The sequence below is a fragment of the Sander vitreus genome, chromosome 5, assembly GCF_031162955.1.
Source record: "Sander vitreus isolate 19-12246 chromosome 5, sanVit1, whole genome shotgun sequence".
Classification (NCBI taxonomy): Eukaryota; Metazoa; Chordata; class Actinopteri; order Perciformes; family Percidae; genus Sander; species Sander vitreus.
Window position 1 is genome coordinate 15,494,068 of NC_135859.1, and position 13,586 is coordinate 15,507,653.

The 13,586-nt window shown below is 40.3% G+C and overlaps 2 protein-coding genes across 5 annotated transcripts in view; both read right to left on the bottom strand.

Moving 5' to 3' along the window:
- ankdd1b (ankyrin repeat and death domain containing 1B) overlaps window positions 1–4,581 on the bottom strand; it is a 5,698-nt gene extending 1,117 nt beyond the window's left edge. The window contains exons 1-12 of the mRNA XM_078250548.1: window positions 4,142–4,581; window positions 3,617–3,717; window positions 3,374–3,472; window positions 3,159–3,257; window positions 2,771–2,875; window positions 2,542–2,643; window positions 2,313–2,411; window positions 1,695–1,793; window positions 1,236–1,334; window positions 970–1,068; window positions 750–848; window positions 387–482 (exon numbers count right to left, since the gene is read on the bottom strand). Of these exons, the coding sequence (XP_078106674.1) occupies window positions 387–482; window positions 750–848; window positions 970–1,068; window positions 1,236–1,334; window positions 1,695–1,793; window positions 2,313–2,411; window positions 2,542–2,643; window positions 2,771–2,875; window positions 3,159–3,257; window positions 3,374–3,472; window positions 3,617–3,717; window positions 4,142–4,316 (1,272 nt within the window). The 5' untranslated portion in view covers window positions 4,317–4,581. The remainder of the gene's footprint in view (window positions 1–386; window positions 483–749; window positions 849–969; window positions 1,069–1,235; window positions 1,335–1,694; window positions 1,794–2,312; window positions 2,412–2,541; window positions 2,644–2,770; window positions 2,876–3,158; window positions 3,258–3,373; window positions 3,473–3,616; window positions 3,718–4,141) is intronic.
- A 411-nt stretch (window positions 4,582–4,992) lies between these two features.
- On the bottom strand, window positions 4,993–13,542 carry polk (polymerase (DNA directed) kappa). Of its 4 annotated transcripts, XR_013501997.1 has the most exons (16): window positions 13,440–13,542; window positions 13,106–13,249; window positions 12,775–12,894; window positions 12,451–12,603; window positions 11,535–11,666; window positions 11,219–11,369; window positions 10,808–11,029; window positions 10,313–10,437; window positions 9,919–10,085; window positions 9,781–9,813; window positions 9,554–9,662; window positions 8,383–8,554; window positions 7,243–8,229; window positions 6,672–7,093; window positions 5,664–5,712; window positions 5,505–5,545 (listed from the first exon to the last, which is right to left on the bottom strand). XR_013501997.1 is itself a non-coding variant. In XM_078250550.1 (15 exons), the coding sequence occupies exons 2-15, from the start codon at window positions 13,232–13,234 to the stop codon at window positions 5,464–5,466; spliced, it is 2,619 nt and encodes an 872-aa protein (XP_078106676.1). In that variant the 5' UTR covers window positions 13,235–13,249; window positions 13,440–13,542; the 3' UTR covers window positions 4,993–5,463. The 4 variants fall into 4 exon arrangements, 2 of the variants coding, with proteins under 2 accessions (XP_078106676.1, XP_078106675.1); XM_078250550.1 differs by lacking the exon at window positions 6,672–7,093 and having other exon boundaries at window positions 4,993–5,545; window positions 9,566–9,662; XM_078250549.1 differs by lacking the exon at window positions 6,672–7,093 and having other exon boundaries at window positions 4,993–5,545.
- Window positions 13,543–13,586: the final 44 nt, after the last annotated feature.

Below are 13,586 nucleotides of genomic sequence, written 5' to 3' on the forward strand. Positions count from 1 at the left end.
GAAAGGGCAATTAAATTATGTCAGCAGATTGATAAAAGCCACAAGCCTCAGAGAGCACAGGGGCATGGGAAGAGATTATTGGAAACACACACACACACACACATGATTAACAAAATGAGTGCCAGAGTTATTCAAATCAAGAGGGGGAAAGGAATCAGGCATAACCTTATTTAAATTGATGGTAAATTGGCTGTCAAATGCTTCTGGGTTGTGAGTCATTTTTTTTACCATGGATGCTTTAATAGTATTATAGGGGATTCAACTAATCTAGATTTTGACATTAGGAAATAAATAATTTGCGATGAATGTATTTATTGATTTCAAGGCCTCAAGAATGTATTGTGGCACACAGGAAAACGGAAAAGTATCATTTGCCCATCTCTCACCTTCCTCCAGGCGTAGTATCTTTCTGCTTTGATGATCATGTCCACAATAATCACCTCGTCTGCTCTGACCGCCACACCCAGAGCCGTCTTACCTTGCTACTCCAAATCAACCATGTACAAAAAAAATACACAAACTTTAATCACAACTGTAAGGTATCAGATATAGAATCCGATTTGTCTTACCGTTTCAATGATTCATGCTGCTGTTATGGCTTCAATTAATCATATATAGTTATTTTGCCCTTTGGATGGCCAAACTTTCAGATTTTGGCCAAGATTAAGTCTTGGAAAAAAATGTGTACAAGAGCATAATGTAATGGCAACTACACTATATTAGCTCTAACAGTTTGTGAGAATTCTTACCCTATCCCGGAGTGTCAGATCCAGCCCGGTTTTAAGAAGCATTTCCACGACCTCTATTCTAGCCAGCTCTGCAGCAAGATGGATAGCAGTCTGGGACCTCTAACAGTTTATGGCATAAGACAGGACAACACAATGCAGCAAATATTTTCTCTATTTCTCTTCTTATATATATATGGTTTGGCTGACATTTTACGTTACTGTGTTACTAAGAAGATCATACCTTATCGGTGACATTAATGTTGCAGCCAGCCTTCAGTAGAGAATGGATGACAGGGATGTGACTGTTCTTCACTGCCAGGTGGATAGGAGCCTCTAGGTGCTGAGAGCAAAAATAACATGAAACCCCCCCCAAAAAAGGGACTGTTAGCTTAGAAGAAATCACAATGATGTGCATCCAGGCCGAGTGACAGCAGCACAGCTGATATGTGTGTTACTAAAAAACTTTACTGAGAGAGTGTAACTGCTACCTAGCTTGTGTTTGCTTACCTGATTCTGGAAGTCCGTATGGGCTTTGTGATCTAAGAGGAGTTGGACAAGAGCAGTGTCTCCTTTTTCTGCAACTGGATGGAGAGCACTGCATTTGGCCTTTAAGAGAGGGAGGTTTAGCTTTAGCTCTACTACTAGTACAAAAAAACATATTTACCACGTAAACTTTGATGCTGCCTATAGGATTAACCATGAAACATTTTACAGGAATGCATTATGATGCATTATATGTGGAATGGTCTGCCTGTCTGGCAGTCGCAGCCCACTTACTCTGACATCTTTCCATTTGTGCATGTATAGGACCTGAGCATGTGTATTTCAGGCTTGTGTGTAGTGTGTTCTAACAACAGAGTGAAAACCTTGTAATTCCCCCACTGGGGATCAATAAAAGGTATAAATTAAATGTAATTAATTAATCAGTCATTTCAATGTTAAAGTCAGTATAGTGGCCTATTGTACCGTTGTAAGAATGTTGGGGTCACAGCCAGCCTCCAGCAGGGCCAGGACACATTCTTCCTGACCGTTGTCTGCAGCCTGGTACAGAGCTGTCTCGCCATCCTGCAACACAGACAAAAAAAACAACAGTAGTGATGCTAGTTTCCCACAGCAGAAGCAGAACGTTCTTCTCAGGTGGACCACAATTTAAAATTGTACTATGTTCAATATTTGAATAATGGTTCCAGGCCTATAACCAACTACAAATCAGAAACAAAACCATCTGAAAGAACTTGGATGGGCATCAGTAACTTCATAGCCAAAACAGTATTTGATATTGGTTTAAGTCTTTTAAACATTTTAAATGCATTAATAACAGGTAATTCAGATGATATCCATCATTAAACTCCAACCCCACTTAGAAGAATTTATGACCAGAAGCACCAAGTAAATCATATCAAATATAATTTACTAAGAGCTCAAATTCAAGCCAGAACACAGTTTGCTTTGTTATATAATAGTACGTTTGATACATCTTAATTAATCCGAAGTGGAGCCACCAACAAGCAATGGATTAGCCACTGAGCACACACTGTCACAAACCAGACCATGATAGAGAGGATGTCTACACTGATTGTCTACCATATTGACTTCATCCCGAGTATCAAAGCTCTGCAGCAGCGATTGGACAGCATCCAAGTGGCCGTTCCTGGCAGCTAAGTGCAGGGGCGTTTCCCCGCGCTGGCAGAAGAGAGGGAGGCAAAAAAACTGGCATCAAAGAGCTTCATTGCAGGTGTAACACACAAATGTGCACTCAGACACATGAGCATAAATAGCACACAAACCAAAAACACTTAAAGTCCACACACACCTTGTTGGGCTTCATGGTGTCCATGTTGTATGGCCTAGCCAGTGTATCCATCATTTCAACACACCCATGCTCTGCTGCCAATGCAAATGCCCGGTGTCCTGACTGAAATATAATAATTGAGGTACAAACAACCATTTTCTGCATGTACTTTGGTAGTCCAAAATAACTTGCCCAGAAAGTTAATTATGCAGCTGATTTACTTTATTAAAAAGTAGTGTCAAGTAGATACCTGGTCATCTTTGTCTAGTTCTTTCATCTGCAGGTCATTCATTATATACTCTATAATTTCAGTGTGGTTGTTAATAGCAGCACAGTGCATGATGTTCAGTCCTTCCTGAGGTGGAAAGTTAATGTTTAATCAAGCAGTGTACATTCGAAGAAATGTAACTTGAGTTGAATTAGGAAACAAAAGGATATATAACAAGAGCATCTGGATTAAGGTTTGTAACAAGACACGCATACAAATGTTAGCTCCAAAATCCAGGGAAATAAACATTTTTTTTAATTATTTTTTAAAATGTTGCACAAACTAAAAAGACAAATTGCCCAACTTCTGGATATTTTTCTTTGTCAGTTACTGAGAAACAGTAGAACAAAAAGTCTTCTTGCTTCTTTACCGTGTTCTCAACCTTCTGTTCAGCCCCAGCCTGCACTAATAATTTCAGGATCTCCAAGCTGCCAAACCAGGCAGCCAAATGAATGGGTGCCACACCATACTGTCAGACACACAATGCAAAATAGGAAGTCGTGATTACTTACAGAATACAGAATATTACATAAGCTATTGTCAGTGGCACGTTTTCAGATGCAGGACATTTCAAAGCCCTCTCACCTTGTCTTTTTGGTCCACCTTGACCCTCCGCTGCAGAAGAAGCTGCACAGCTTCCTTGTTTTTGCCAGCTACTGCATAGTGAAGGGCAGTCCTGTTATCCTGAGGCAAACAACTTCATTAGTATATTGCATTCAATAAAGGTGATTACAAAATACCAGAAATGACTAGCCTTTCTGACAGTTTGTGAGGTATTATACGATGCAGTATACTGAGATGCAGATAGGTTTGTCTATTTAGACCCACCACATTCTTTGCATTGGCATTCAGCCCTCTTCCAAGAGTCTTCATGGTCTCCACGTCATTGCTCTTAGCTGCTTCCATAAACTGCTTCTCTGCATCCAACACTGCACAACACAGCAGACAGGAAGGCTTTATGGCTTCTTACATATATTTAATAAACATAACAGCATGTACTGGGCTTAATACACAATCACGTAATGTGTAAGAAATTTGCAATGGCATTTGAGTCAAAATCACAGCAGGAATAAACTGTAAGGTCAACTGAATTGAGTGTGCATCTGTTCTATGTGCTATGGAGGATATCGCCTTGGTTTCAGCCTTGCGCAAATATAGTGTGTTTCTAGTGAAGAAGGCGGTTATACAGTCACTCCACTATAATGAATAACTCCAGCTTACACCAATATAAATTTGAGGGCACAGTACTGAACAAGAGAAACTTTAACATTTGCGCCATAATTTATCATTGTTATATTCTGTAAAGCCAGTCTTTTATGTATTCCCCACATTTTGTTACACTTGCATACTCACACATCTCTTTGTTGTCAAAGCTGTTGTCTGTTTCTTTGTCAGAGTCCTTGTTCAGTATAAAGTCTGCAAAGCCCCTCATAGTCTCCTGTCTCATCCATTTTCGAGGGTCCAAATTCTCTGTCTTAGGACGATGCTTCTTGATCATCGCCCTTAAAGCCAAAGCTCTTCTCTCCATCTAGGCTCTTTAAATTCCCTCTTCGTGTGACCAAGACAGGCTTGGTGTAATTTAACCGTCCAATGGGTGGCACTGAAAGCAATACCTGAGGAAACTGATCCAACAGAAGATGAGAAAATCCAGTTTTATCCAGTTTCATGTATAGTTCCTGTCTTCAAATACACAACAGCAAGTCTTCAATACTCCTGCTTTTTTCTTAATGCTGGAGGGCTGATCCATGTTTACTTTACCAGCTCACACCCTTAAGAGACTGCTGATAATATTAAACAAGTCACAAGCCACCTGTGTTACATAATGGCTTAAGTATGTTATACCAAGGGCTTTTAACTCCAATTTCTGTGAACACAGTGCAATGTTTACAAAAGATTAACAATAGGCTCTAATAGCAGTTTAACTTGTTTGTCCAGGGAAGTTTGGCCAGTTACACATGTTCTTTAAAAGCAATGTTCACATTCACACTACCTGAGGCATTAGTCTTTTGCAGCTGGTCACTGTGCACCTGCTGGATCTTTTCTAATCTGATTCAGGACTTAAACCAGTAGCACTTCAGTCATAAACTTACTTTAAACCAATGATGTGTTTTTTTCAGTAAGACAACGCTTTTTAGTTAAAAGTCAGTTTAATATAGAATGGATGGTAATTTATTGTAAAAATGTCATCACCAAGTGAAATCAAGTGAAATTTCAGCAGAATAATAATTTATTTCAACTTTGATTAACATGATAGATGGATTCTCTTATCTTCATTATTAAACGTATACAGTACTGTCATTGGAAAACACAATAAATACAATTACTGAATAAAATAACTTGATGAAGATAAATTAAAAATCTAACAGTGGCACCTCAGCATGTAATAAATACCCTTGTGATCCAATAACACACTGGCATACATATGTCCATTAATTTGCCAGATTTAAAACATAATTTGTCTTTTGTCATCTTTAGTTTCTTGTCTAGTGCAAGGCTCATAAAAAACAAATAAGACATATTAGTGCAAATCCTTAGCTTCTTATATCAGCATTCTTAACTACAGATACTTGAAAAAAAATGCTTTGTGTGCATTGAAAACCCGTTGGAACAGGAGAGGTATTTCATTCCTGAAGAAATCTTTCTCAATTCCTCTAGATGAGGATAGACATTCTTCGTCACCTGAAGAACTTGTCGATGGTGTTGAGAGGGCCGAGGCCTTTAGCCTTCTTAGAATGAGGAGAGGAAGGTGAGTCCCGTCTAAAAGTAATTAAAAAAAAAACATCCCTTGTTATTACTTTACCTGCAGTACATGGAATATGAAGAGATCACGTATCAACATTTTGTGCAGCAACAATCTGTAATCAAGCGGTTTCACCTTTTGGTTTTGCCTTTACTTGCTTGCGTTGGCAGGAGACGGCCTCTGTCTGTGGACAGAAACGGACACTAATGAACATAGAAAAAAAACCTACTCTGACCAAAGAAAATGACATCCACAGAGGAGGCACACAATTGCAGCACCTCCTCAGGGATATAAAGAGTGCAATTTCTGAGGCAGGCTTGTTTAAGAGGAAACTGAGGTGCAGTTCATTGTAGGAAATGAATAGGTGAGAAAGTGATTTAGCAGTTTCCAAGACCAGGGCAAAGGAAGCCCCATGGGCTGAAATGAGATGTCTTTTCTCTGTAGGAATCGATTCAAACTTCTCACACAATGTCACTTTCAGTAAATAACAAGGTCATAGGCCACTGACTTCCTGCGAAATAGACATTCCTTCTGTTAACACCAAAGATGTCATACAGCCACAGTTTATAGGCGTTATTAACAGGATCGTATCCGTCATCAGAAGAGATAGATACATTCTCAGACTTTAGATCCATGTAGGAAACACCAAAGTACACAAGGAACTAAATGAATAATTAAAGGCTATAATTGATATTTTTATAATAATGTATCTGCAGCTCTTTGGTTCACTCTCACCGCTCTCATAGTGTTGTTTTTTTCAGCTAAAAACCTCTAAACCCCACTCTACACTAACTGCCCAGCACTAAACAGCAGATAGACACTGTTAGTGACTAGCTGGTAAACATAGTGGAGCATTTAGCAGCTAAAGAGACATATATTTGTCTCAGGAGTTGGTAGAGACCAAAAACAGAGCTAAAAGAGAGTGAGTCATCAGACTCCAAATGAATGCTAATGTTGCTCTGTATAGGATAACAAGTTCACCACAACTTAAAGGTAATGATAGGTCAATGTTGTGTTCACATCTGGTTTCTGCTGCCCCCAAGTGGCCCAATTGATGAAACAACCTACTCATGAATTCTAGCAGGACTAATAAGACTTCATATCAACAGGTCCTCAGTGGAGAGGGTGGACAGCTTCAAGTACCTTGGTGTCCATATCACCAAGGGTCTGACCTGGGCGCTGCGTACTGACTCAGTGGTGAGAAAGGCAAGGCAGAGACTGTTTCACATAGGAGGCCTGAGGAAATTCCGGGTATCCCCTCAAATACTGTGAAATGTCTACTCCTGCATCATCGAGAGCGTCCTGACAGGGAACGTCACTGCCTGGTATGGAAATAGCACCGAACAGGACCGCAGGCTCTGCAGAGAGTGGCTTGTTCGGCTGAACACACAAAAGGCAGTGGACTACCCTCACTTAACAATATTTAGACCAGGCGCTGCAAAAAAAATCAAAACCACCAGGGAAACAGCCTTTTCTCCTTGTTGAGGTTGGGAAGAAGGTACTGGATACACCAGGCCAGCACTGAGAGGCTCAGGAGGAGCTTCCACCCTCAGGCCACTGGGATCCTAAATGAGAACACTACACTGAAATTGTATCTCATACGATTTTCATGTGACAAATAAAATAACATCATTTTAAGAAAGTGCACAAAATGTGGTTCCTGTTTAGTGTAGTGTTGAAGTGTTGAACATCATCATTCCGTACACACACTTACCTAAGGCCTTGCTATTTATAACTGAAGGTGGATTTATGGGAGACGATGTCTGCCCGCCCAGCTCATGTAGGACCTCCCGGTTCAGACAGAGGTCAACGTGGTGGTTGAAGATAGTGAGGTCATCACTATCCTGGGACAGCTGACATACTGGGCAGATGAGGATGGGGCCTTTATCATTATGTGACTGAGGCTGGCTCGAGGTTGCCATTTTGTTGTCACCATTGATCAAAACCGTTTGAAGAGAATCGTTTTCCAAGCTGTGTTGGTTTTCCTGAGGAGCAACTCTGTTGGACTCTACCTCTTCACATTCCTTCTGATGATTCTCTAGGTCCAGATCTGACTCTGTGTCAGAAACTGTCCATTGGTTTGGCTTTATAGAGGCATCACTGAGACACTGGTCTATATGTCTGTTGAAGACATTCAAATCAGTCGTCTCCACCTGCCTAAAACACACCGGACAGGTGAGGCTCACCGACACTGTGGCGCCACAGCCTGATGTGGATGCATGGGCCTCTACGGGGGAATCATTTTCTGAGAGATCTGATGCTGTACAGTTACTCTTGTTTGCTTTTGTTGATGACTCTACACCCTTTTGAGCACAAGTGTCTGTGGAAGTAATCACAAAAGCATTCTCCCCAAGTCCTTCCTCTTGTGTGCTTGCATTCGCTGCCTGGAGTTGCAGTCTCTTGGCATGAGCCCTTTGGAAGAAAGACTGTTTGGGTTGATCACCAGTTTGGCCCCCCTCTAACCCCCTCTGCTTACTCCCCCAGGGAACTTCCTCTTGTCTCTGGCACTTCTGCGCCAGGGGAAGACAAGCAAGGGGCCCAGTTTGGAAGGAGTGATTGGAGAGATGCTCTTTATCAAGCTTTTGATTCATTCCTTGGGAAGAGCCACTACAGTCTGTCTTGCCTGGCTGAAGAAAGCCAATGATGCTCCTCTGCAGGGGCTTTTTATCATCCGAACTGACAAAGGCGGAGATTCTAACACCTACGAGCACAAAAACAAATTATCGGGAGAAAACGTCAAAATGAATGCCAACTGTGTTATTATTTCCACATGCAGTGTGTCACAGATCATTTCGATTTATTTCAAGATAGTTATATTAATTGATATGTAAGTTATATTGCTATATCTAATTACCCATGAGCCTCAATCTGAGTGGCTGGGGGCTTTCATTGTCGATTTCCGTTTTCAGTAGGTCCTTAGCAACAGCAAAGATCTCATCCACTGTGGCAACAGCATACGGCAGCGTCAGCGCCCTGGTTTTTACCTCAAAGTTCACGTTCTTAAGCTTCAGTGTTACGGTTTTACCCTTTAGGAAAATAAAGAAAATACAAAGTTGAATTCATATTATGGAAAGCAGATAAGGTCATTTCTGTCTGCTGTCTATCAATATCTGAAGCATAATCAATGATACTGTGTGGAAGGGCCATAAATAGACGAGAGATGGAAATCTGTATAATCTGTCAAATCACTGATTGATTCATCAGAATGCATTCTGTGAGTAACACGCCACAAAGCACTTTCATAGTAATGTGATCATCTCCCAGGGAGACATTTCCAAGGCTGATAGTAGCCCCTGCTGTCTCCTTAATGGCCCTCCATTTCCTCCAGCTATCAAGGCCACATCAGGACCCAGGCAGGGTGGTGATGGTCGTGCCAAGCAATCCAGACCTTTCTCTATCGATTCCAAAAGGAATGGACAGGTTGAGGTAATTGTATGAGATTATGTTTGGAGTTAGGGTGATTGTAGGGAGGCCAAGAATAGGACAGGATTTCTTTTTTTGTCTCTCTTTCTCTTCATCCATTTTTGTAGTGTCAATTTCTGTATAGCCCCAGTTCTTGCTTTATTTCGCTTCTCTTTGCTCAGACTGTCACATAGAGTGTTAAGGCAATATTCATCCAAGAATAGGGCTGGGCGATATGGAGAAAGTCAAATATCACAATATTCTTGACCAAATACCTTGTTGTCGATATTGCGACGATATTGTAGGATTGACAATTGGTGCTTTAACAAAATATTATTTACACAATGAGATTTTTGATAAATAATCATCAGAAATGTTGATTTAATGACAAAGTGTGTAAAGGCAAATAATAGAACAGCTAGAACAGTCTGTTAGTCTTTAATATCGATATATTGCCCAGCCCTATCCAAGAAATGTCTTAGCAGGTATAAATTACAAAATATGAACATAAAGTATAACCATGTGTGTGGTTGATGTAACCAGGACAGGTAGCCAAAGACAACCTACTTGTTCATAAGATATGCACAGGCGTATGTTCATGTTGCAAAATAAATAAAGCAAACCTCATTCACTACCTTTAGACCTTCTTTCTTCATGTCTTCTGCTAAGTCTTCACAGAGCTCCCTGCAAAAAGACAACTGCTCCTCAACTTTACTCAGTTCTTTAAATGTCCTATAGTGTCAGAAAGAGTGGGACAGAGAGTAAAAGAGGGAGTGTTAAGAGGATGGACACAAAAAAAAAAATCAATTCTGCTGTGTCAGTGTCTATTTATGCCTTATCAAAACCATACCTTTCTGTACTCATGCTTTTTCTTTCTTCATGTCTGTTTAAAAGCAAAGACAGTGAGTATTATCTCCTCTCTCTGAACTGGACTGTTTTCTTTTTTAAATCGGTTTTGTTGAGTTTTATTAAACATACAATGAAGTACCTAGGTATAAATGTAGAGCCCAGACCCAGGGAAACCTGCAGAAGATGATGCCAGGCTGTCTCCGAGAACAACAACGACAGCAACGCCATCTGCTGGCCAAGATGAGAACAGCTACTGATGCCCAGAGCATTTAGCATCTTCTCACTCACCTTCCCTATGCCAGAAACCTGAAAAGAAACACAAACACTCTTAAACACTCTTAAAACTATTGATATAGATTTTCTTTCACCCATCATCCCCTTTCTGCAGCACATCATTAGTAACTTTACACCCCATCTGTCAGCCTTTAATTATACAAAAACACATTCTAACATCTTTCCATAATTATTCACCAACTACACAACGCGACTCTCCGTTTATGTTTATGTTTTAGTTTGAGCAATGTGTGCCATACTTTGCGAACTGGGAGATTCTGGACGAAGTCCATGACTGCCTCTCTAGTGGAGGGGAGTCTGTATTGGCCGTTGGGCTTGTTCTTGTCACTGCACACCTTGGCAAGCATCGTGTTTGGAGCAATTCCTAGAAGAGTGAATAGCGGAATTGAATAGAGTGTTGTTAAATGAATGGCTTGGCAAAACATACACATAATCTTGATCATAATTCTATAAATAAAAATGTGCAGGAAAGACTTTTATTATTATTATTATTGTTGAGCTGTGTGTTATTGCAAAGAATACATGAGTTGCCTGTCCCCTCATATTTCTTATTCAGAAAGTAGGGAGGAGGGAGAGGGTGGAAAACAAAGATGCCAGAAAAGTGAAACCCTATGTTCTATGACTGTTATAATTCTCCTGTGAAACTCAAATAAAAGCAAAAAGTTTAACAATAGTAAGACTGACTAAAAAAGGATAGGGTTTCTTTAATCACGTCAGAGTGGTTTTCCGCTCACCTGCACTGGCAGTCAGCATGGTCTTCTGTTCAATGCGGAAGCGCATCTCTCTCACAGCCTCCTCAACAGACGTCCCAAACACCTCGAACGTACCACCAGCAGCACCGACACCTTCAGGGCCCGACAAGCAGGGAGAGGAGCTCGGGCTGTCGTCAAACAGGACCGGAGAGAGGTCTTTCTCCTCTGGCACTGCCTCCTGGGGAAGCTTAATCTGCTCTTCACCTTTACAGAAAAGAACAGACTTCACACCAAAATCTGATGTATTTCTATTGTATGAAACTTTAATCGTATAACAGAAATGTTCCCTGTCATGTTGTCATGTCTACAGTAAATGTGGCAACAGTTGCAGTTACAAAAAACCACACACCACACAGTACAATCATACTACATTTCTGTATAATTAAGTCCTGCCTGTAGCGGCGCTGCTGGCGTGGAAGCCATGTGTACGCAAGGATTCTGGCCAGCTCTGCCTCTGTTCCAGGTGGTCTGTAAAATCCAGATAGGCTTCATCCAGGCTCATTGGCTGGAAATGAGGGTCATACTCTGCAAAAATGTCCCGGACCTAACAGAAAGACACAAATGCATGAGCACCTGTTAGTTTAAGCAAGTAGCGACAAAACGGCTGCATAGCATTTGTTTGTTTTTTTAAAGCAAAATTCTGAATGTATTTCTGTGTGTGTGTGTGTGTGTGTGTGTGTGTGTGTGTGTGTGTTGCCATCACTCTTACCTCACCACTCACAGCTCTGTATTTAGCGAAGTTGGTTGGAACAATAACTAAGTTGGGGCAGAGTTTCTTTGCAATGAAGCCAGGCATGCCAGCTCGGACCCCGTACTTCCTGGCATGGTAGTTAGATGTTGACTGAAAGAGAAAGGGTGAGATTGAAATAAAACACTTTGAATTTGTCTTGAAGCCATTCAAATTACATTGACATTGGTTTAAATATCCATTATTTCTAAATTGACAGTAATGTACAGTGCAATGAATTTAGTAATATATAAAATATGCTTATGAAGAGTTATTCCTACACTGTAATTCGAGAAAATGTGGTATCGCTGGCTGCATTATATTATACTGTGAGAATCATGGTTAGGAGATTCACAATGATGTGCTAAATATTTTAAACATCCTGCACATTTGTGATAATTTACAAAAATGTGATTAAAGGGTTTGTGATTAATTGTATCACAGAAAGTCAAGTCAAGTCATTTAATTTGTATAGCACATTTAAACGAACAACAGTTGACCCAAAGTGCTTTACAGGTAGAGCAGGGAAGGCAGAAACAGTATGCCTTAAAGATACATAATCAAGTGTGCAAGATTCCATGAATGTAGTTAGGCAAAGGTAAAATCAAATAATGTAACATAGAATAAAAGACCAATGGAACAAAATTAATTTAATTAATTAATAATAAATGTACTGTGTTGCGCCTTTCAAGAAGCCCAAGGACACCTTACAAAACATTAATAAAAACATTAATGCAAGCACAAAAATGTTATCAATACTAAAATCATATTACTTTTCTTTTATTTCTACCCTGTCTACTATGAGTTAAAATGTTACGTGGACATACCCTCCAGTATTTATTAATCTAAGAAGTTACTGTCATATTGTGTCCATTTCCCAGAACATGTTTTAACCCACCAGCATGCTCATGGATCCTACAGCCATGGGCTTGTCCTTCAGCTCAGGACAGTCTCTTATCTCCACAGCAGCGTAGAAAGCATCCATGTCCACATGTACAATCACACGGCTGAGATCACGACTTCTCTCCAGCTCGGTGGCCATCCTCTCTACCTGTGAAGAGAGGTTTGATGAAAAACACCTAAGTAGTGTGATATTTATGATGTAGATTTTTTTTTTTTGTTCAATAGCAGATTACATTTGTCTGCATTTATTTTTGATTGATCTCTGAAAAAAAGAAACTGATGCCAACTTCATCCAGTTAGATCCACATGCCTTTCTTACCTCAGCCTGTGCTTTCTTTAACTGTTGTTCTGTGATCTGTGCCTTTTGTAACATCATTTTCTCAATGCGCTGGTTCACCTGCTGCTCTCTCTTCAGCTCATTCTCATAAAACCTAGATCCCTGCAGAGAAACGCCAAGGACAATAAAGAGTTACAGATTCTGTAGCACAGCTATAATGAAAAGCTACAATAGCACATCTATTTTTAGGACTGTATGTCATTACACTGAAGGCTAGATACAGCCAGTAAACAGGACCTCATATTCATGATTCTTATGTATGGAAGATTATTGGTATGGTAAGTCTATTTGAGCTGTTAGTGTCTAACGTTACCTTGGATGACTCCATGATGATCTTGTTGATCTTGTCCCTGTCAAGACCCTCCATACCAGCCTTGTTGTCATTGAGGGCCATCCTAGAAAGGAAGCCCTCTCCTTTGGAGTTATTAACCCCATTCTCCATCCTGAAGAATGGATCCTTGATGGGGAAACAGTCGTTTGTTTTTTTGGCAGTACGGTCCAATTTATTACTATCTCAATTCTGTTCTAAAGTTAGTTGACAACAACCCTGTAAGATGTCGTAACTAACTTTATATATCCAAGTATTATGTATGCAATGTTACCTTTTCTAGCTAGATCAGATAACCAACATTAATTCAGAAACTTACCTTTTTACTCTGAATGAACAGGATCAATCACACTGAATTAAAATCGCTCAGCTGTCTGACGTCTCAAACGTTCATGCCTGTACATGTTATGAAAAACGGTACTACGAATTTTGGCGGCACTTCCGCATACATGCGTCATCCCCGGAA

What these genes read in the sequence shown, in the direction of transcription:
- polk (XM_078250549.1), bottom strand. Translation starts at nt 13,234, where the DNA reads ATGGAGAATGGGGTTAATAACTCCAAAGGAGAGGGCTTCCTTTCTAGG. An exon ending in CGCCAGCAGCGCCGCTACAG is followed by an intron (nt 11,030 to 11,218) that starts GCAGGACTTAAT and finishes TTTTCTGTAAAG; the next exon opens with GTGAAGAGCAGATTAAGCTT. An exon ending in AAAAGCATGAGTACAGAAAG is followed by an intron (nt 9,663 to 9,780) that starts GTATGGTTTTGA and finishes CTGACACTATAG; the next exon opens with GACATTTAAAGAACTGAGTA.